General features: G+C 28.7%; 1 protein-coding gene across 1 annotated transcript in view; it reads left to right on the plus strand.

Annotated features, from left to right (window-relative positions):
- Positions 1–16,406, plus strand: part of LOC103568794 (diacylglycerol O-acyltransferase 1) — an 84,377-nt gene extending 67,971 nt beyond the window's left edge. The window contains exons 10-12 of the mRNA XM_014439350.2: positions 8,999–9,177; positions 12,142–12,292; positions 16,069–16,406. Coding sequence (XP_014294836.1) covers positions 8,999–9,177; positions 12,142–12,292; positions 16,069–16,245 — 507 coding nt within the window. The 3' untranslated portion in view covers positions 16,246–16,406. The remainder of the gene's footprint in view (positions 1–8,998; positions 9,178–12,141; positions 12,293–16,068) is intronic.
- Positions 16,407–22,818: the final 6,412 nt, after the last annotated feature.

Raw genomic sequence — 22,818 nt, forward strand, 5'->3', positions numbered from 1 at the left:
GCTCCCAATTTTCTACAGTGTATTTTCCATTTAATTTAAATTATGATTTTATCAAACTTTATCCAATGGTACATTCATGCGTTATTTGATCAAATTTATTTTTGAACTGGCACAATAAATTATTCATATACATGTGCATAATTCTTCGAAGCCGATAAAAAAAAAATCAATTCAAATTAAAAATGAAAATATCAGATAGATAATAAATTTCATTATCAAACTCAGCCAACTTAGAATGACATTTGACATGATACAGTGATCAAATTAGATTGAAACTTTCGATCATAAAAAATGAATGAGCATGCATCAAATATAAAAATTCGATAATTGACATTTAAGTTGCTCTTAAATTTAAGTTAATGAATTTAAATTATTAATGGTGTTTTTAAGATAATTCATTCAGCTGAATGTGTTATTTTCGTCAATAACAACGAATGAAGACCAGACTTTAATATTTATTATTCAAAAACAATATAAATACAATTTTAAAGATATATTGTACATTATGTAAATTTATTAACTTCTTGTCATTATCGCTGCTAGTACAGATAAATATTCCACACCATTTATAAACCACTGAAATTTGATTATTAAAATAAATATTAATTAAGTTGCTTATTATTATTGAGAAAAATGGGGCGCGATGGAATACTTGTCAGTCAAATATACGAACATTGAAAAATTTTATTCAAAACTTCAGGATTGTTTAAAATTTGATGTTTCTCAGGAAAAAATAGTTTAGATCTACGATGATCTGCAATAGGTCAATGGGGATCAGATTTTTCAAAAAATTAGATCTATGTTATTTCTAGCAGATCTACAGAGATCTATGGAAATTTGTAGAAAGTCACAGAAATTGTCAGAGATCTCCGTAGCCCTGAATTTGATGCTTTGACTCGTAGATCTGCGTAGATCTCTATTGATATTATTGTGAAATCATGAAAGATCTTTTGAAATCACTATTGATCTGAAATCATCGAATTTAAGATCATTGGAGATCTTCAGAGTTCGCCATAGATTTCAAATTCGGATTCGAGATCATCGGAGATCTTTAAAGTTCACTGTCGATCTAAAACTATTGACGATCTACCGAAATCATCAAAAATCTTCTGAGATCTGTTCTAAACTTTCGATCCACATCGATCTTAATTATTTTTTCCCAGGGTATTTCGATGTTTGACTGTGTGAATTGCTTTTGGATTCAGTTACTCCACTGCAGCCCATGATCCTCATCACAGAAAAAAAGGATTTTTTCGCACAAGAATTTTGTACTCATCCGAAGTAATTTTCCGCGTAATAAATTAGAAACAAAATTTTTCTTGGGTGAAAAAACTTTTCTTGTGCGAATAAACCTTTTTTTTGTATATAATTTATACTACATATTCATCATAAAGAAGACTTACATTCTTATAACACTTCAATGATATAACAAAAAATCCACCTCCAGTTATTTTAATAGCTTGATTAGCATGGTTTATCATGATGATAAAAAATTTTCTTGTTTTATTATTGTAATTGTACCATTCGAGATTATATAGCATGTGTTTTATATTTTCATTCTATGAAAAATTACAGAAAATTTAATTTAAATTTAATGTCAAATCATTTCAAACACGAAATATAATGATTCCAAAAATATATATCGATACTGATATTCTAATATGTCGTATCCCACAAAATTTGACATTTTTACTTTTTTTGAAAAAAAGAATAATTGTAACAATGTGCAGCTTACGTAAAAATTTTCGAGGTCAAATTGTTTATTTAGTATTTTTAAATAAATATTCTAATGTGTCGTATCCCACACGCAGATTTTCGCGCATTCTAATATGTCGTATCCCACAATCGTATAGGTTTAGTCAAGTTTAACATTTTTAATTTTAAGTTAATTTTAAGGAAGCAATTAACGACATGAGTAAGAAGGTAATGATGCATAATTTTTGACTCTTCTTACAGCATATAATTAAAAATTATTTATTCACTACAAGTGCGTGTATTTTATGAAAACATGAAAATAAATTAGTAGGTTATACCAATGTAAACATAATACAAATAATTTTTCTTTGCCGACCGTGAAAAGTTTTTATCGTCTCCTGAAAAATTTCTCAAATATGGGATAGGGCATATTAGAATGGCAGTATCGATATATAAAAATATACATATGTGTGTTTTAGATTTTTTTTGTAACAGTGTGCTGTCAAAATATAAACATCATACCTTTTCTAATAAATCATTGGATACCCAGCAGAACGTTAGAAATATTGGCATAATTGCTAATATATAAATAATATGATAAATCATTAATGATACATTTGCATTGTTATAACTCTAAGAACAAAAAAAAATATTATTTAATTAAAAGTTTATTGTAAGAACGATTTGTTTTTTCTGCCACAACATTTATAGGAATCATAAAAAAATAATTACAATAATGTCCTAATAATTCGAATTTTTCGTATAGTTTAGAAACAATCGATTTTTCTTATTTTATACGAATAATTCGCAGCTTTCAAAATCTAATAAATTATATAGAATATTATCAAACTTATAAAAAATGTCTCCGTAGTTATAGAAATTTAGGATCGGGCTTATATATTTTTGTCCGAGTCTAGCATAATTTGATCCTTTCTTTATTATAATGAAGCTATAGTGTACTATAATTTTTCCGCGATATGCCTGTTGCTGAGTAAAATATTAATCTTTGATAAAAAAAAAAAAAAAACTTACTTTAATAAGCCCATAACCATTTGTGCAGAATGATATTGTTCCGGGTATTAATTGAAGTAACATCAAACTATGAATACTTTCGTCCAATAATTTCACAAAACTACAAAACAAAATTAAATAATAGGACCTTATAGGATATATATTTCATGGTTATGAATATAAGAAAGTTTCTGCGCATGTGTATTATGGCAGAACGAATGCGCATGTGCAGTAGATCCGTATTTGGTGGGCTTTAGATAATGTTGATTTATATTTACTTACTGAATTAAATAATTATGTTTGTCAACAATGCATTGTAAACAGGAGCAGTTATTTATAATTCTTATAGTATTACGACAATAAATACTTTTATTTATCAGATTATGACGTATTAATCCACGAGATTTTTTAATTTTTTCACACAATATTTCTAACTGCCCACAACAATGCAAAATTAATAAGACAATACAGCTGTCGATAGTCGCTGCTCCGAATAAACCATTGAATCCTGCTAATAATTGGAATGTCAATCTCAATAATTTTGGACTTGATAATAGATCCCATGTTTCTGAATTCCATTTTTCGAATATTAATAAATCATTTTTGTTGTTAACAAGTACTTCAATTAATAAATTTGTTGCCCAGCCTGAGGAAAAATTTTGCTGATGATTTTTTTAAATTTATTGCGTTATACTTGAAAAACTAGTTTAGATCTATACAAAGCTCCAGTGATCTATTAAGATCTTCGGTGACTTTCCTACATTTTCTAGATTTACTTAGATCATGCAGATCTGAAATCTATATGGATGTAGGTTGACCTTATTCAATGTAGATGTTAGATCTACACAGATCTTTTTTGATCTACTCAGATTTGTTTAGATCTAGGTAGATCTTAGATTACAAAATTGGATGATTTAAGTAGATCTAAGATCCGAGTAAAGAATAATAAGATCCACATTGATCTAAGATCTATGTAGATATGAGATCTATGTAAATCTATGATCTTTGTAGATATGAGATCCATGTAGATCTATGATCTATGCTGATATTAATCCATGCAGATCTCAGATTCATGTAAATCTGAAATTTATGTAGGTCTATACCCATCTAGAACTAAGATCTATACAAATAAGAGATTAATGTAGATATGGTCCATGTAGATCTACTTATATTGAGATCTAAAATAAATGTAGATATGATAAATGGAAATCCAAAGTTCGTTTAAATCTAAGATCTATCTACATCTGCGTATATCTAGATCTGAGATCTGTGTAGATATGATCTAGTAGATCTAAGATTCATGTAAATCTAACATCTATGTAGATCACCGTATATCTAGATCTAAGATTGATGTAGGTATGATCCTTGTAGATCTACTTATATCAAGATCTAAAATAAATGTAGATATGATAAATGGAAATTCAAGGTTCGTTTAAATCTAAGATCTATCTACATCTGCGTATATCTAGATCTGAGATCTGTGTAGATATGATCTAGTAGATCTAAGATTCATGTAAATCTAACATCTATGTAGATCACCGTATATCTAGATCTAAGATTGATGTAGGTATGATCCTTGTAGATCTACTTATATCAAGATCTAAAATAAATGTAGGTATGATAAATGGAAATCTAAGGTTCGTTTAAATCTAAGGTCTATATAGATCTACATATATCTAGATCTGAGATCTATGTAGATCTGAGGTTGATGTAAATCTAAGATCTATGTAGATCAACATATATCAAGATCTAAGATTGATGTAGGTACGATCCATGTAGATCTACTTATATCAAGATCTAAAATAAATGTAGGTATGATAAATGGAAATCTAAGGTTCGTTTAAATCTAAGATCTATCTACATCTGCGTATATCTAGATCTGAGATCTGTGTAGATATGATCTAGTAGATCTGAGGTTTATGTAAATCTAAGATCTATGTAGATCAACATATATCAAGATCTAAGATTGATGTAGGTACGATCCATGTAGATCTACTTATATCAAGATCTAAAATAAATGTAGGTATGATAAATGGAAATCTAAGGTTCGTTTAAATCTAAGGTCTATATAGATCTACATATATCTAGATCTGAGATCTATGTAGATCTGAGGTTGATGTAAATCTAAGATCTATGTAGATCAACATATATCAAAATCTAAGGAACATATGATTCATGCAGATCTCAGGTGCATGTATGTCTAACATCTATGTAGATCTACAGACATTTAGATATGAGGTCCATGTAGAATCTAAGATCAAAGTAGATCTTAGATTTATGTAGATTCTGAGGCCTTTATAAATCCGTGATCTATCCAGATCTTATAAATACTTAGATCTATATTGACCTACCCGGATTTACTTGCATCTTCATAGTTCTCAAATCTACTTGAATCTAAGATCTACGTCGACCTACTTAGATCTACGTAAATCTATATAGATCTAAACCATGTTTTTAGTTGTAAATAATAAAATTTCTTTACCGAATCCCGCAATAAAAAATGTTATAAAGATCATTTTAACGACATGTCTTGATTTTTTAACATAATTGAACATTATGTTAAGATCATTAGTTTTCAAATGATTTGATTCTTGCCAGTCACTATTCATGTAATTAAAGACTATTTTAAAATTCAGTTGATTCCATTTAAATACACAACGCTGTGTAAATGTATGTATGTAAAGTGTCGCTTGGAATGTTGATAGAATTCGATCATGATTATTCTTTTGATTAAATATTGTAAATATACCGTTTAATACACCGCACAATGATATGATAAAGCATAACAAAAATTTTATATTTTTATATTTATCAGTGTACGGCCACAATCCATTCAATTTCAAACACTGGACAAGCAACCCCAATTCACTGTCAAATGTATTTATTTTCAATAACTTTGATTTCATATTATATGACATATATAGATAAAAAATCGCCTCATTCATTCACATTAAATGTAATGATAATTTATAAAATGTACATTTTATCAATATGTAGTTACTACATTACCAATTTTTGCTTTTTATCAAATATATAGAATCTTTTTTTATATTTATAAATAGATAAAAAAATTTCCTGTCTGTATTTCACAAAATATTTTTCTCGACTAACAATAAAATTTATCTTACTTTTTTTGTCAGTGGTAACCAAATAATATAATGATCATCATTAAATATTTAAATATTAATATTTTAGTAATGTCCTTTCTGTATATATATTTTTTTGATATCAATTCTTGTTGATATAAAAGATAATGATTTATTGAATCACGAAAAGTAAAGAATAAAATATTTTATTATTTTTTTTCTCAACAATGATAAAGATTAAACATATAAATTATTTAAATATGACATAATAAAATATTAATTTGATACTTATGATGACAAGTTAAGTGGCTTCAATACTACGTTCTTTTAAATATTCATAACTTCTGGTAATAAGTTGGTTATATTATTCATTGTCCGGGAATATTACTTATTAATTTAAAATTTATATCCGTTGATTTAAGACAATAATTGAGATTTAACTAAAAAGTATTTAAATATGTAAATAAGTATATACAATTATTAGCTTTATTTTTTCTATACCGGAAGTCCAGGGAAAAAATAAATTAGATTTACGTTGGTCTATTTTTTAGAGAATTAGATCTACGTGACTTGTAGCAGATCTACAAAGATCTAAACAGATCTAATAGTTTCCGGGTCTTTTTTTTCAAGAGATCTACAAAACTTTTTAGAAATTCACAAAAATCGTCGGAAATTTCCGGCGATCTCCAGGAAGATCTCCATTGATATTGTGAAATCTTTGAAGATCTAGCGAGATCTTGATCGATCACCGATCTAAAATCATTGAAGATTCGAGATCATTGAAGATCTTTGCAAATCACCATAATTTTTAAAACATTAATGATTTGCTGTAATCATCAGTGATCTTGTGAGATTTATTATAAATTTAAGATCTACGTAGATCTACAGAGATCGAGATCTCATCGTTACTAGGGATTATTTTTCAAGAGATCAAGGAAGATTTGTAGAAATTCTTGGAAATTATCGTAGATCTTCGGTGATCTCTGTAGCCTTAGTAAGAAAAACTGATTTTATAACTGATTGATCTGTAGAGATCTGAATAGATCTTCTTTAATATTATTGTAAAATCTTGGAAAATATGATGACATCATTAAAAATTTTTCAAGATGACTGTCGATCTAAAATCATTGACGATCTGCCGAAATGACCAAAGATCTGAGATTCATTCAAATTTCGATCTGCGTAAATTTACATCAATCTAAATTTTTTTTCTCCCAGGTACTATAAAATTATTAAAATGACTCTATTGAAAATAATACTATGTCCAATGGACTGTTTTGACTCTCGTCCTTTATACTCCCATCCTCAAGTCTCAAGTGATCCATTTGACCCGTGCAATATTCTCGGGCGTGGTCGCAATTTAAACTTGAATCCTTTGATCCCCGGTGAGTAATAAAAAAAATAAAAAAACACAAGACGTTACAGGAAGATAAAAAACAAAATAAACAAGTTTATAAAAGAAATAGTATAAGTAGTAGGATCTATAGATGCAGGAAAAGTATAACAAGGCGTATAGGATCAAAAAGTATGAGCTAAAAAAAAAAAATATATAATAAAATATAACACTACAAAGTACAAGTAAGAAGTTTAAATGTAGGTAAAGTGCTTCCATTTATCTTGTTCATCCTAAGAATTTTGAAGTTATTCGTATTTCAATTGCACCCTAATACCAAGATGTCTTTTATTCTGACCCCTAAACCCTAAAGATTCTTTATTATCATTGTGACAAATCGTTCAACTAAAAAAATCTTGCGGTCAAGTAATAATTTAATTTTTCTCAAAAAAAAAAAAAATCCAACATCTTTTATGACTCAGAAGAGCCGCAATGGTCAGGAACAATTATAACACTACTCATTAATCTACTCGACGGCCATTTTGTATTGCACTTGACCTTTTTTTTTATTTATCGAAATACAGTTTAAAGTCCTCGAGACTGGCTCAGTAGTTTTAATTTCCTTTGTCGTTTATCGTATTTTCTTCCTAACTATCCAAGGAACCTTTCCATCCGGTATTTTATTTACTTTTTTTTTTCCCTGGTGACCGATGACTTTCATCGTTCAGACATCAGACAAAATACTTGTAGCGGTAGCTGAGGGTTGTTTGTGACGCGTCACAGATAGCCACAAAGCCACACAGTTCTGAGCCATGTGAAATACACCCCAGAGTGTCCTTTGAGCTCCGCAAACTGCCCGAAGCTCCTCTAAATTCTTCTCAACCACTCGACCTCGCCATTTATTTCCATTAAATTATTTATATTTGTACTATTCGTTTGTTTGTTTTATTTATTTACCATTTCCATGACATTTTTAAGGTTACATTTTAATTTCTGATAATAACCCCTATAACGATCTGACTAAAGTCTTGCGCAAGCCTGGTCACCAGTATTCTAGTTGTCTGCGGCTTTAAATGACTAAGTCTTGCTACAGATACTGGTAAAGAGTTTTAAACTGAAAGTTTTGTGCAGACTTACAAAAAAACTGTATTATGGTGTATCTAAAGAATTACGCACGCTAGCACATGGTTTGTTGATAAAATTACTCACGCATTTCTTGAGCAAAACTTGCGGCAGAAATTTATTGAAGATACTCACGCATGGCTTGCGGCAGATTTGCTCAACAGGCGTTATATATGTAAATATGTATATATATTTATGTATATTAGAGGCCGAAGGAAGGGACGAAGTGGCAGAGATAGTTATATAGCGCCTGTTGAGCAAATCTTGCGCAAGTAATGCGTGAGTTTGTCTTTAATAAATTTCTTGCGCAAGTTTTGTTCAAGAAATGCGTAAGTGATTTTATCAACGAGCCATGTGTAAGAAATCTGCAATATTATTTCGTATAATATCATGAGCAAGTAATACAAAATCTTGACTTTAAATCATGCATAAAAATCTTGTAACGAATTTATAGATATATAAAGACGTAAACATCTCGGGGTTTTCCCCAAGACACTTTTACAAAATTAACACAAGACTGCTACTAAACTGTCTGTCGTATTCCTTGTGCAAATCCATGTAGTATCTAATGGAAGACTTTAGTGATCAGTGTCTTGACCAAAAACTTGTGATAAAAATTGTTACATGGGTATATAATCCTAATTTTTTTTATTACGATCTATAGTCAATCAAAGCAACACTAACCCACTTTTCCTCATAAATGACTTATTGATTCAGAAGTTAATTCCAAAAATTACTTTTCGTTTTACAGATTCCGAATCATTTAATGTGGCTATGTTTCTTTTATCTATTTTTCCATTCATATTTAAATTTAATGGGGGAACTGTTACACTTTGCTGATCGTAATTTTTATGGGGATTGGTGGAATTCTAACAACATTGACACGTTTTGGCGCACATGGAACTTAGGAGTTCATCGTTGGGCTGTGAGGTAAGTCAAATATTCTCTATCCCTATTATATATACATTGATAACAATCGTTTGGAATTTACCTCGGGTACCAGTATACTCACCATTCAATTTCCTTTATCCTCATTCGATATTCCTATTGTACTCTCTAAAGTCACTTAAGTCGTACTTGCAATAGTCATAGGACTTGTTATATATATCATATACATACATAGCTTTGTCATGAAAGTTAGTATGTGTAGTAACCATACAGTTATATTTGTAGAGTATAGAAAGCTTCTCTTTGCTATCTTCTCTCTGTCTCAACCTCATTTTCTCACTCCAAGGATCTCTCGGATGTAATCTCTACAGTGATGAAGCTTTTCTACAAAGGCTGTAGTGGAAGAAAATACTAGAGAAAATGAGTAAGCCATAGGCTGTGGCTATGTTATATATATATATATATATATATAAATGTAGAGATATTTAACATCGTTAAATATTTGATCGTACCCTTTTTCACTAAATTTTATTAACAGAATTTTTTTTCAATTCACCAAAGAAAACTTAATTAAAATTTTTTTTAGTGACCATATTGTCAAAAGAAGTGTCGGAATCACTCTGAAATTCAGCGATGTAAAGTAGAGAGAGGGTGATAGTAATTCTGTTTTTTTACGGATAAATTGTCCGGAATATTGATTGGTTATGGAGTAAAAAAAATGTAGTATTTATTTAACTTGTTCTTATTTAAAATTCTGAATTTTTCCGGTCTTTGAACAACAAAGTATATTTCGTAGAGCGTGTTTATTTTCTTAGCTTGGCCTCTTGCCATTACTAAGTCAAATAAATTTGTAAAAATTTATAAAGGTCAAACATATTTAAATTTATTGAAAATAGTAAATATGTATATTATATATTTTATTTATTCTGTTTTAACTAATCAAATGCTTGTATTAAAAATATAGTCAGACATGTATATTAGGGTGATCCATATTTTATATATTTATGGTTTTTTAAGAAAATGAAACTCTCAAAAGAAAAAAAATGCCATAAAATTTACATTAGTAAAATTTATACATAAAATTCCAATTATTTTGTGAGCCTTCAATTTTTGTGTATTTCCGAAATTCTTATCTTAATATATATATACATATATATATATATATATATATATATATATATATATATATATATTTATATATAAAATATCAATCATTTGAAGTAACCATAATGATTTTCTATCTCTATCAAAAATTTGAGAAAACTTTTTTTTTTTAGCAGACTAATTTATTTTCCTTATCATAAAAATTCACAAGGGATCGCATGGGAACCCATAGGGATCCATATAGGAAAGTATGGATTTATGTAAGAATCCATAGAATCAATATAGGAGTGTATGGATTTATATAAGAATCCATGTAGAAAACCATCAGTATTTGGATTCCCATATAGGAAACCTTCATAGAAAATTATGGGCACCTTGATTCCTATATGGAAAACTCATATAGAAATCTGGGGTTCTATATAAGTAATTAAAATTAATATTCTATTGGCAGAATACTTTTTAACAAAAAATTGATTAATTGATGCTCTTTATATAAATATTTGTAATGTACCCCAGGAAAGTTTATGAAAACAAGTAGGATTTTTATGGTATTTGTATCAATAACGTGACGCTTTTTTGTCCAAACAATCCATACAAGATTCCCATATAAATTTTCACATGGTGCAAAATCCCATGGGAAATTGAGGTAAGAATCCATACTCGATTCCCATATGGATTTGGCATGGTGTGGATTCCCATAGGAACTCATGTTAGAATATATATCGAGATCTGTGCTGGATTCCTACAGGTAGCCATCCGAATACGCCATAAAGGAGTCTAGGCTGTATTCTTATATGGATTTTTTATGTTGGTTTTTTGCTTCTGTGAAATAAAAAAAAAAAAAAAAAGTAAAAAGTTTTCACTAGAGGCATCGATAGGCCCGACTCGTTTTCCAATATTTTTTTAAAATTAATAATAGGAATTTTATTATTTATTTATTTTTTTTTTTTTTTAAATAAAAAAATATGAAATTTTATTTTAGCGCGTATGTATTCAGAACTCGTTTTATTCACACTCAAACCCTCTTAAGCGTCTTTTATCACTCGTTGAGAATCTAAGTCTGCAACTGGCACAAGTCCATGGAAGTCTATTCTATGAGAATGAAAAAGGGCAAAGTGAAGAGATAGTACTGAAGTAAAGAGGACAAGTATAAAAAAAAATATTAAATTAAAAAAAGGATAAAAAATAAATAAATAAAGTCTTCTTAGGTTAAACGAGAAAGTTGAGGTTAGTCTTTATATAATGTTAGAGCCTCTTCTTACGAGCTGGTTTGTAATGGAAAAAGACGATATACATCGCAATGGTTTACACTCAAAACTCCTTACAGTACTCACAGATCTTATAATGTCTCTACTCTACATCTTTCTGAATTTCAACTGTGAAATGTAAAGAGCTAGGAAAAAATTGAAATAAATAAGAAACCGCGAGAAATTGAAATAGAATAAAAGAATAAAAAAAAATTTTAAAAGCTCATAAAAAAATTTAAAAGATCTGATGTGCAATAACTTTTTTCTTAGTCTATGAATTTTATTTTATTATTGCCACTATTATTATTATTTAATTTCCTTGAGTTTCTAAAAAATTTTACTCGTTTACATTCCGTGACTCGTCAGTTGAAAGATAACTGACAGAATTTATAGTTTTATTATTTTTTTATTAAGACTTTCATGAAACTTATATATTTTTTTAATGTAATTTTATTATTATCTTATTTATATACATAATAGAAGAGATTTTTTTTTATTAAATTCATTTTTTTATGAGCAATATTTAGAATCTCGTGTGAAAAAACTTAACGCTGAGCGATCAAAAAAATATTGTAAGCTAGTAATGCATTTCCTGTCTTACGGCAGATGTTTTTATGAAATAATATTAATTATTTTGATTTCATATTTGTTTCAGACATTTATATATTCCTATAGTTGAAATGGGTTACGGTAAAAGGACAGCTAGTGTGACAGTATTTTTCATCAGTGCATTTTTCCACGAATACCTCGTCAGTGTGCCGCTTAAAACTTTCAAAATCTGGGCATTCATGGGTATGATGGGTCAGGTAAATTATTATTTATTTATTTTTTTTTTAGTATTCAAGTAGAAAAAAAGTTATGTATACACTGTGAAAAATTCCCATTAAATTTTACTATGGGTGCATAGTACACGTATGCGCAGACAACACGATTGGGACCGATGCGCATACTGTTTACTATGGAACACTTGTAAATTTTATACCAGTTTTCTTATGGTCTGGTGTTACAATGCACCCATAATAAAATTTGTTGGAAATTTTTCACCGTGTAGAAGGAATAGTGGGCAAAACGGACCAGCATAAGACTTTGATGAAAGATATTTTTTTCAAAATTGTTTTCAACTGTCATTTACGACTCTTGTTATTTCTTCACAATTTTCTAGTGTCTCAAAATTTATTTTATAAATTTTTCAGTAGACGCAATGTATTTTTGATCACAAAAAACACATACGGTGTCTTCTTGCTACATTAAAATTTTATATGTTACAGCCAAACTCCATTAAACTAGGAACTTCCCCTTAATCTTGACCCCCCACTATGAGCTTCACTGTTCCCTACCCTATACTATACTTTTATATGTGCCTATGTATATTTATATATCATCATTCTCGAGATATAAGAACGCATGCGTATAGTTTACTTTTTACAAGAGAAGGGGCATCTGTTAACTCCGAAATTTCAAGAAATTCCCGCTCCTTTAAAGACTAACCGTCCGAGTTAATGGAGTTCGACACTTTATCTTCAATAATTTTTTTTTCCGTATCTTCATTTACTAAAAGTATTGCAATTCTCTTTTCTCACTTAGATTAGAAATAAACAATTTTTTCATTGTTATTTTTTTTTTATTAAAGAAATAAAAAATGTTGACTTTTTTCTTGGGTGGTCCGTTTTGTCCGCCTACGGGAAAAAATTACTTTTATGGCAACTGGAAATAGGATTTAATTACTTCAAATAAAATTAAAAAAAAAAAAAAAAAAATTAAAGGTATTCAATTGTAGAAAAATCCATAATTTCCTCAGCGATACCGTTTTGCCCACCCTTTTTATATTGTATATTGTTAATTGCTCTCAAAGTTATATTAAAAAAGTTTCAAATTTTTTTTATTCATTTGATGTGAATAAAATCCTCTTATCCGACTAACCTCGAAAAAGTGGTTTCATAATATCTCTCAACCGCCTGCTTATGCTATCATATGATACCATTTTTTCCGTTGGTTCAAACATATCAAATTTCAATAATATTGTTGTTACAAAGTGGTGAGAGATTTTTTTTTTTTTTAATTTCGAAAATATTTATTTACTGAGAGGATATTTTTTTATTCATGAAATAAAATTTATTTTTTACGGTTATGTTGAATAAATTGTTTATCGAAAACAACTTTAAAATAGTCTGTAACGATAACATTATTGAATGAATATTCCGTTGAATTTAACGGATCTTCTGATGAAAAAAAATCGGTGAAGTGTGAATTCATTCTTATGCGAAGGTTCATGCTTTTATAATCGAATCAATAAATTCTAAAGCTTATCTGATATCATAAATGCGGAAAATTTTATCTAAAATATGTAAAAATAATGAAATTTATGTCTTTTTAAAACAATTATTTATTGGGGAAAAATAATAATTATGTTTGGAAAAAAATGATAAGCAAAAAAAAGGTTTAATCTCATGGATGGAAGCTGATTGATGGTAATAATGAACGCTATTGAAAATTTATTAGAGTTGATTAGTCTTTCAACCATGTTCATTAGAAGTCTAATAAGTTGTTATTACATCGCTATTAAAAATATAAATGTATATGAGGAAGAGTCGAACCACATTCCCAGTTACTATGGAATTTTTTTCGGACCATAAAGTGGATCAGCCGAAAAAAGTAAAAAAAAAATTTAACAAATTTTTCGGATAGTTCACTTCGCCCGCCCGCTCTCGACCCTCTAGATATTTTCGCATTTGAATTCTTACTTATTTTTTACTATAATATGAGCAATTGAACTGTGCACTTTTTATGTGGAAAAATAAGTTATCTAAGCAATAAAAATATCAATGATTTTTGATTTTCACTATAAAAAAAAATTTCAATTTCAACTACCCGGAAAAAAATAATTTTCTGATTTTTCAAAAAATTAGATCTACGTTACTTACAGCAGATTTACGATCAAAATAGATCTGATAGTTTTTAGGGTTTTTTTTTTAAAAGATCTACGAAGATTTGTAGAAATTCATGGAAATCGTTGGAGATCGGCGAGATCTGTAGATTTATTAAGGATAATTGCTATTTATAACTTGTCGATCTGCGTAGATCTTCATAAATCTACACAGATCTCCATTGACATTATTGTGAAATTTTGGAAGATCTAGTGAGATCAATAGAGATTTTTTGAGTTCGCCATAGATCTAAAATCATCGAAGATTTGAGTTCATTGAAGATCTTCAAATATCATTAGAGATCTAAAATCATTAATGATTTTTTAACATCATCAGTGATCTGAGATCTATTTCAAATTTTATATCTACGGAGATCTGATTTTTTCAAAAATTATACTTACGCTACTTTTACCAGATCTGTGATTAAGATAGATCTCAAAATTATCAGAATTTTTTTTTTAATAGATCTACAAAGATTTGTAGAAATTCATGGAAATTGTCGGAGATCAGCGAGATCTATAGCCTTATTAAAAAATTAATATTTATGACTTAATCCGCGTAGATCTCCATAAATCTAAATAGATCTTCATTGATATTATGGTGAAATTTTGGAAGATCTAGTGAGATAAGTAAAGATCTTTTGAGTTCGCCATAGATCTAAAATCATCGAAGATTTGAGATCATTGAAAATCTTCAAAGATCACTAGAGATCTAAAATCATCGATGATCTTTCAACATCATCAATGATCTGAGATCTATTTCAAATTTTATATCTACAATATGTCTACGGAAATCTAATTTTTCAAAAAATTATACTTATGCTACTTTTAGCAGATCTGTAATTAAGGTAGATCTCAAATTTGTCAGAACTTTTTTTTCAAGAGATCTATGAAAATTTTTTAAAATTTAAGAGAATCGAAGATCGGCGACCTCTATAACTCCAATAAGACAAATTGATGTTTGTAACTTGCCGATCTGAGTAGCTCTGCATAATTCTTAATAGATCTTCATTGATATTATTGTGAAATCTCAGAAGATCTAATAAGATCAATAGAGATCTTTTGAGTTTGACATAGATCTAAAATCATCGAAGATCTTTAAAGATCACCGAGATCTAAAGTCTGACAATTTTCCAAAATTATCAGCGATCTTCTGAGATCTATTAAAAATTTAAGATCTATGTATATAAATCTACAGTAGTAAATTTACATAGATCGAAATTATTTTTCCCTGGGTGGTCTTGTCGTAAAATAATTTCAAAAATTTGACACCGAGTCAAAATATTAATAAACGTCTCAGTTATATTTGCATTAATGAATTACAGGAATTAATAAAATTCGTATTAATAAACGATGAATAAATGTATGGCTTATTAAGAATTCGAATGAAATGTTCGTTATTAAGTCGATAAATAAAGACTGGTTCGGAGTCAAGAATGAGTAATACCATTCGCAAAGTACTTTAGTAGCTAAAAGAAGTTAAGCCTTCATCAGTGAGTTTAAATATTAAAATTACTCAAGTTGTCAAAGATTTCTCTACCACACAAGATATACAGCCGTGATCTCTCGGCGGAAATTCTTGAAATATTAAAATTAATTTAGGAAAAGCATAACAAGATCAAATGTTATTAATATCAATGAACCAATGTTTGTTATTAGATACCATTGTCGTTCATAAGTAAACACGTTGAGCGGAGATTTGGCGCCAGATGGGGTAATATCGTGGTCTGGTCGAGCTTGATAATCGGTCAACCCTTGTGTATCATGGTCTATTATCACGACTACGTAGTAACACACTTTGGTGAGACGCTACTCGAAGACCATTCGATTGTCTAAGGATCATTGCCATCCAATTATTATTAATTCTGTTGATATACGTTTCTTGTTAATAATAGTATATTAGTAAATATTATTGCTATTATTATATATGTTGTTATTATTATTAATATTATTATATATAACTGTGAAATTTTTAAAATAAAAAATTTATTTAAATATCTATGTACACTGAGAAAAAAAATAACTTGTGAAAACAATATTTTTTCAAGCAAATTGATATTTTTTTGACAAAAGAAAATCAAAATTTATTTACACTACTGCGAGAAAAATATCAAAATATTTTAAAACTAACTCGGGTTTCTTCGATTAAGAAAATTATTTTGAATTCAATTTTCAAATTTTTAAACCAAAAATATATAAGATTGAAAATTTATAATAGCATAATTTCTTGTGGTACGAATAGACAAAGATTTTTTTTTCTTAGTGTAATATATTGTCATTCATTTTAACGATTTTTTATTTTACAGCAACCCAAAAATATTTTGTTTTTGACTTTTTATTATTATTTTTTTTTTTTTTTTTGATAAATAAAAAGGGAGATCAGGAGGGTACTTCAAAAAAGTGTCTTGAGTAAAGATTCAATTTATTGTCACTCTTTGTTTTGAGGCAAAATGGTTCATCCGTGCAATATTATATACTGGGACAAGTTGGTCCCACTACAAAAAATGGAAAACTTGCTTAGAAATTGTGAAAAGTAATTTGAGTCCAGGAGTCGCGGAAATTTCAAGTAAAAGCCCAGAAAATCAAAAAATTTTAATTTTTTTATCTATATCTGTATTCCAAAAATTTAAATACTCATCGAAACTAACCCAATTATAGGTCATTTTGTGAAGAATTTTCTGAAAAATAAGTATCAGAAGTCTGGAAACTAAGTCGACCCTACACAGACAAGAAAATTTCTTAGCGTAAGAAAAATTTTACATTATGAAATGAAAACAAAAATTTTCTAACTAGAAAAATGCCTGACTAAAAAAAATTTTTATTTTCAATTTGTGTTGCAAAAATTTTCTTGGGGTGAGTAAAAATTTTTTGGACGAAGAAATTCTTTTTTTCTGTGTAGATGTCCCGGTAATTTTAAGGAATGGCCCAGAAAACCAGTAAAAAAATTTTTTATTTTTATCTACATTCAGAAAATTTAAATATTTATTAAAATTAACTCATTTATAGGTCATTTTATGCGGAATTTTCTGAATAATAATAATCAGAATTCTGGGAAAGAAACTTGGCTTTAGGTGTCCCTTTAATCCCGAAAAAGACCCAGAAAGTCAAAAAATATCATATATATAATTTTTTTCCTACGAACTGTAATTAGAATTTTGAATAAAAAAAATTTTTATTTCAAAAATAATACGTCACTTTCCCGCGGCTTCCTTACAATAATTTTAATTGATAAAAAAAAAATTTTTATGATCACAAAATTATAAAAAATCTGTAAGTCTCAGTACCAAATCCCAGTTTTTAAAAAACTAAAAACAGAACTATTAAAAAAAAATAGATAATTAAATAAAATAAATAGTGATTTCCGGTAATTTCACTTTGACCACAAAAACAAAGAAGAAGATAAAATAAATAAAAAAAAAGTTAAGTAAAATAAGAGCATAAGTCGTTGGCACTGGTTAGTCTGCTGTAGAAGCTTATTTCCATCCAACGTTAAAACTTAAGTAAAAGTTTGATTTTAACAGGAAGTTAGTAAAGCGGCATCACAGCCAAGTGATGTAGAGGAACGCGTTCTCCCCTTGCCTCGTTCACGCTCGAGACTGCAATGTGGTCCCGGCAGCTTTTCCTCGGTCTCTTGCTTCGTTCGCTCTATGACTACCCCCGATAGAATGACGCTTGCGTGATGCATCCAACACGCTTTTCACTACATCCTTATGTATATACATATATCTATATATACATAGGTATACACAGATATGTTGTATTCCCAGTACATCGCGACGGGGAGAGGGAGGTTACGTTGATGCCTATAAGGGCGGTTGCTCCACGACGATTCTGCAGTAAGCGCCGCGACGTCTACCTTTATACACGACGTCTAATTATCACGATCATCTCCTTGTCACGAGGGACGACTCTCTATTTTTTTTAAGCCAATTTTTCCTTTTATGTGATACATTATTTTATGAATATCAAAATTTTTGCTGATAAATTTATTTGAAAAATAAACTTTGTGTTGTGTGGTGATAAAAAAATAAATTCAAGGTAATTTATGAATATATATATGTACATAATACATGAAAGAATTTTAAGTGAATTTTTTTATTAATTAATTTGATGGTATTTCAATAGTATTTGTATGTTGGGAATTTTTTCAATTGGTTTTTAAATAATTGAGTGTACGTGGTATATATAGGAACCATTGTTAAAATAAAGAGTACTTAAATTAAATGAAAGCAATTTTATTCGTTGTAGTATTAACTCTGTTTAACGATAAATGTTTAAACGTTTGATGCTAGACCATGAGATTGTGAAGTATTTCAAATATATACATTTGACATGTGTTCAGTACTATAGTAGGCAAGGTACTTTAAATAATTTAACTGCATGGTATGGGAAAATGAAATGATTTCTTTTTTATTTTTTACTGAAAAAAGAGTTTGATGAAATTGCTTTTGATGCAAGCAATTTTTTTTTTTTTTTTTTTTTTGCTGAATTAAATTTTTTTTTTCTAAGTATAATTTATTTCGCGTTGAGCATAGAGAAAAAGGTCTATTGATGTAGAGAATTAGGACAGAACGGCAACTATGAAATTTTGGAAATTTTTTTTTAAGCAGTTACTTCCATTTACTTTGAAATTTAATAAACTTGAGGGTAATGTCGGTTACAATTAGCAGAAAATAATTTTGAATGTACCTGAAGATCAGAAAATTTTTCGCGCAACGAAAATTAAAAATTTATGTAATTTGACTGCCTAAAGGTAGTATTATTCGTTTCGCGAAAAACGTTCCGATCTTTAGTACATAATTTTTAGGACATTTAGAAACTGAGATATTTTTTCGGTATGAGGTTTTGTCGAGCGGTTGATTGAAAAATTGAATGTAGATAATTTGAAGTGAATTAATAATTATAAAAATTAATTATTAAATTTTGGTGTTGACGTAAGTCAGTGCGGAAGTTATATTGTAATAAATCAAATTTTAATTTTTAACTTAAATTTCTGAGCATGAGGTCTTGAACGCCGGGATAGGAATAAGAATAACCATAGTAATTTTTTTCTGACTACGAAAAATAATTAAACGAAATTTTGTAAAATATATTTTTAAAAATTCTAATTATATTATTTAGATGAAAATAATAAATTTAAAAAAATGTTTTGAGAATTTTCAGTAGCACATGTTTTAATCTTCATACTGTCTTTGTAAAGTTGTAATTTCCATTGATGAAAAATGTATTGTAACCCTTGTGATTTTCATTTATAAAAAATATGATACGGCCTATTTTACCCCATGTAACAATAAAATTGATTGGAGTCCATTTGACCCCACTTTCACTATTATTCGATTAAAATAATAAACCTTGTTTATTAATAGGATTTATTGAATAGAAGAGTCGTGAAACCTTTCATCCCGATTCTCTCACCCGCATTCCACTATTTTACCAACTCGTATTACAAACTATTTGGATCAACGTGTGTATCCTATTGTAATCCATAGCAATAATCGGATGAGTATCCGTATTACAACATTGTATTTCCAATTGGATGGATTTGAAACTTCTGATCGTATAGCTTCTGAATGTCTACGTATTCTGTAATATAACTTTTGTCTGATCGAAAATTTCTTGCTCTACTGAAACAATACGTATCACCCAATAACGATCCCATCATACCAATTTCATCATATAATAATATGTCTTCTATACACAAATTTATTATTACAATAAATATCTGCTGCTGGTATTGAATACTATTGCAGACTATCTGTATATAAATATAAATATATATATGTATATATATATATATATATATATATATATGGCTGATTCAAAAAAATCGACTATTTTTTTTTCTCGAAACCCGTTATTAAATATTTTCAGGGAGGTGAAATACGATGCTTATAAAAAGATGAGCTCTTAATATTAATATTTAGAGGCCGCTCATCGCAATTTTCTATTTCCCACTTAAATAACATGGAAACAAAAATTTAAGTTTGAAATTTTATACCTTGGCAATGGTTCATTACACAGATAAGTCCAGGGTATAATTTTGTAGGGGATTAAATGTTGTGTAAAAAAGTTTCTTATCATTTTTTGATAAATTCATCTGTTCAAAAGTTATTGGAACTTGACGTCAAATTTATAGTAAATTTCGGGATCTTTTTACTTTTCCATTGAAACTATCAGACTTATCACAAAATGTCATGGAATCTTTTTTGTAGACAATTTTATTTCGTACAAATTATCTATGATAAAGTTTTTCAAAATTCCGCATGGTTTTCCAGTTATTTTCATTTTTATGTCAAGCTTTAAAAAAAAATAGTGTTTTGAACGATTTCAAGAGCTTGACATTAAAATGAGAATAACTAGAAAACAATGCGGGATTTTGAAAAACTTTATCAGAGTAAATTTGTAAAGGATAAAATTGTCTAAAAAAAAGACTCTATGATCTTTTGTGATAAGTCTGATAGTTTCGCCGGAAACGTAAAAAGATCTCGAAATTTACTATAAATTTGACTTCAAGCTCCAATAACTTTTGAACAAATAAATTTATCAAAAAATGATAAGAGACTTTTTTTGTCAAGCCTTTAATTCTCTATAAAACTATGTCCTGAGCTTATCTGTGCAATGAGCCATTGCCCAGGTATAAAATTCCAAACTTAAAATTTTTTTTTCCCATGTTATTTAAATGGAAAATAGAAAATTGTGATGAGCAACTACTAAATATTAATATAAAGAGCTCATCTGTTAACAAGCATCTTATTTTACCTCCCTGCAACTATTTAATAGCGGGTTTCAAGAAAAAAAAATAGTCGATTTTTAAAATCGGTCTAATAAATAAATAAATAAATAAATATATGTATTATATAGTTGGAATAGAAGTAGTTGTAAGTCGTAAGGTATGAAGTTGGTGGTGCACTAGTGAGTTAAGTCCGACCACAAACTTGCTTCGTATCTCACTCAACACCTATAGCGTTCCGCCCTCGAGCAACCAACTCGCGACACTTTGAAAATTATTATTACCAACTGTACGACATACTCACAAACAAAAATCACTCTAAATGTCCAACAAACCTTAAACATTATACTCTTAAACTTAGAGAGACCTTATGTACTGAAGTTACTACTTACTTAAATATGATTTATTTTACTCTCTCTAAGTTACAAGATTACACTTTACTATTTTACGGTAGAAAATTTGAATAATCACAAGAGTTGTAAATAAGAGGGTGGAAAAAAAATACTTGGAGCTTAAAATATTTTTTTTTTGCTAACGTGGAACTATACGGTTACAGGTGCCATAAAAGGTACGTATAGATAATATAATTATAGGCCCTTATATCACCTGGAAACCAGAAAAGTTAAAAAAATTTGTCATTTTTATTTTATGATTGTTATACTTTGAATCTCGAAGTATAGACAATAAAAAAGATAAAAATTTTTTAATTTTTTAAACGCTCTTATGATTACAGAAAATAGTACCGGGAACCATAAAGGCGTATACATGTTTTTTTATTTTAAAACTGTTAAATGAATATCAACTATAGAATAAAAAAAAATTCCCGAGTCAACATTTAAAACCTTGCTAAAACCTTGAAATTCTAGGATCAAGAAAGAGAAGGATTTACTAAGTACTTAATTTGTACGGAAAAACAACTCCTATATAAATCCTACAAATGTCAGTTGCGTGAGAAAATGTCATGTTTAGTTGTTAAATTAATAAGAGTATAATGTATGAAAAATGCTTATCTAGGTCCGCTTAAGAATGTCAAGTACTACAATAGGTATATTCAAGTATATTGAGTACTTGAAGCGAAGCTAAATTTCGACTCGGGTTATGGTTTCCGGCACCATCCCCTGGGACCATAAGGGCTTATTAAAAAATTATAGAATTTATGCTTTTCAATTTTTATATTTCTAGACGGAAAGACGTCAATTTGGCGGAAAAAATTTTTAAAACGCTCTTATATCTTCTCATTGATACCTGTCACTAATGAGGTTCCGGGGACCACAAGGTCGTATACAATTGTTTTTTTGCTGATTTTTTTACTATGGATTTATAGAAAGATAAAAGAAAAAATCTGAAAAACAGTTGACTCTATGGGACAAACCCAAAACTTCCTGCTGTTTTCCAGCTCAGAATGCTCCAAATATATCGTCGGACTAAAAAAGTTTAAACATTTTCGAAAATTAGACCTTGCCTTTTTTTGAAAATTTTAAATTTTTATAGCGGGAAGTTTGAAATAATAATTTTGAATATTTTTCATACGCTCTTACGGTTACAGAGAATGGTAACAGAAACCATAAGGGCGTACACATTTTTATTTATTTTGAAATTTTTAAATGAAAATTACATCAATTGTCGATAAAAAAAAAACATTTTAAGATTTAATGGCTCGTGGTTTCGTTTCCTGAAAC

The sequence above is a fragment of the Microplitis demolitor genome, chromosome 6 (genome assembly GCF_026212275.2).
Source record: "Microplitis demolitor isolate Queensland-Clemson2020A chromosome 6, iyMicDemo2.1a, whole genome shotgun sequence".
NCBI classification, from domain to species: Eukaryota; Metazoa; Arthropoda; class Insecta; order Hymenoptera; family Braconidae; genus Microplitis; species Microplitis demolitor.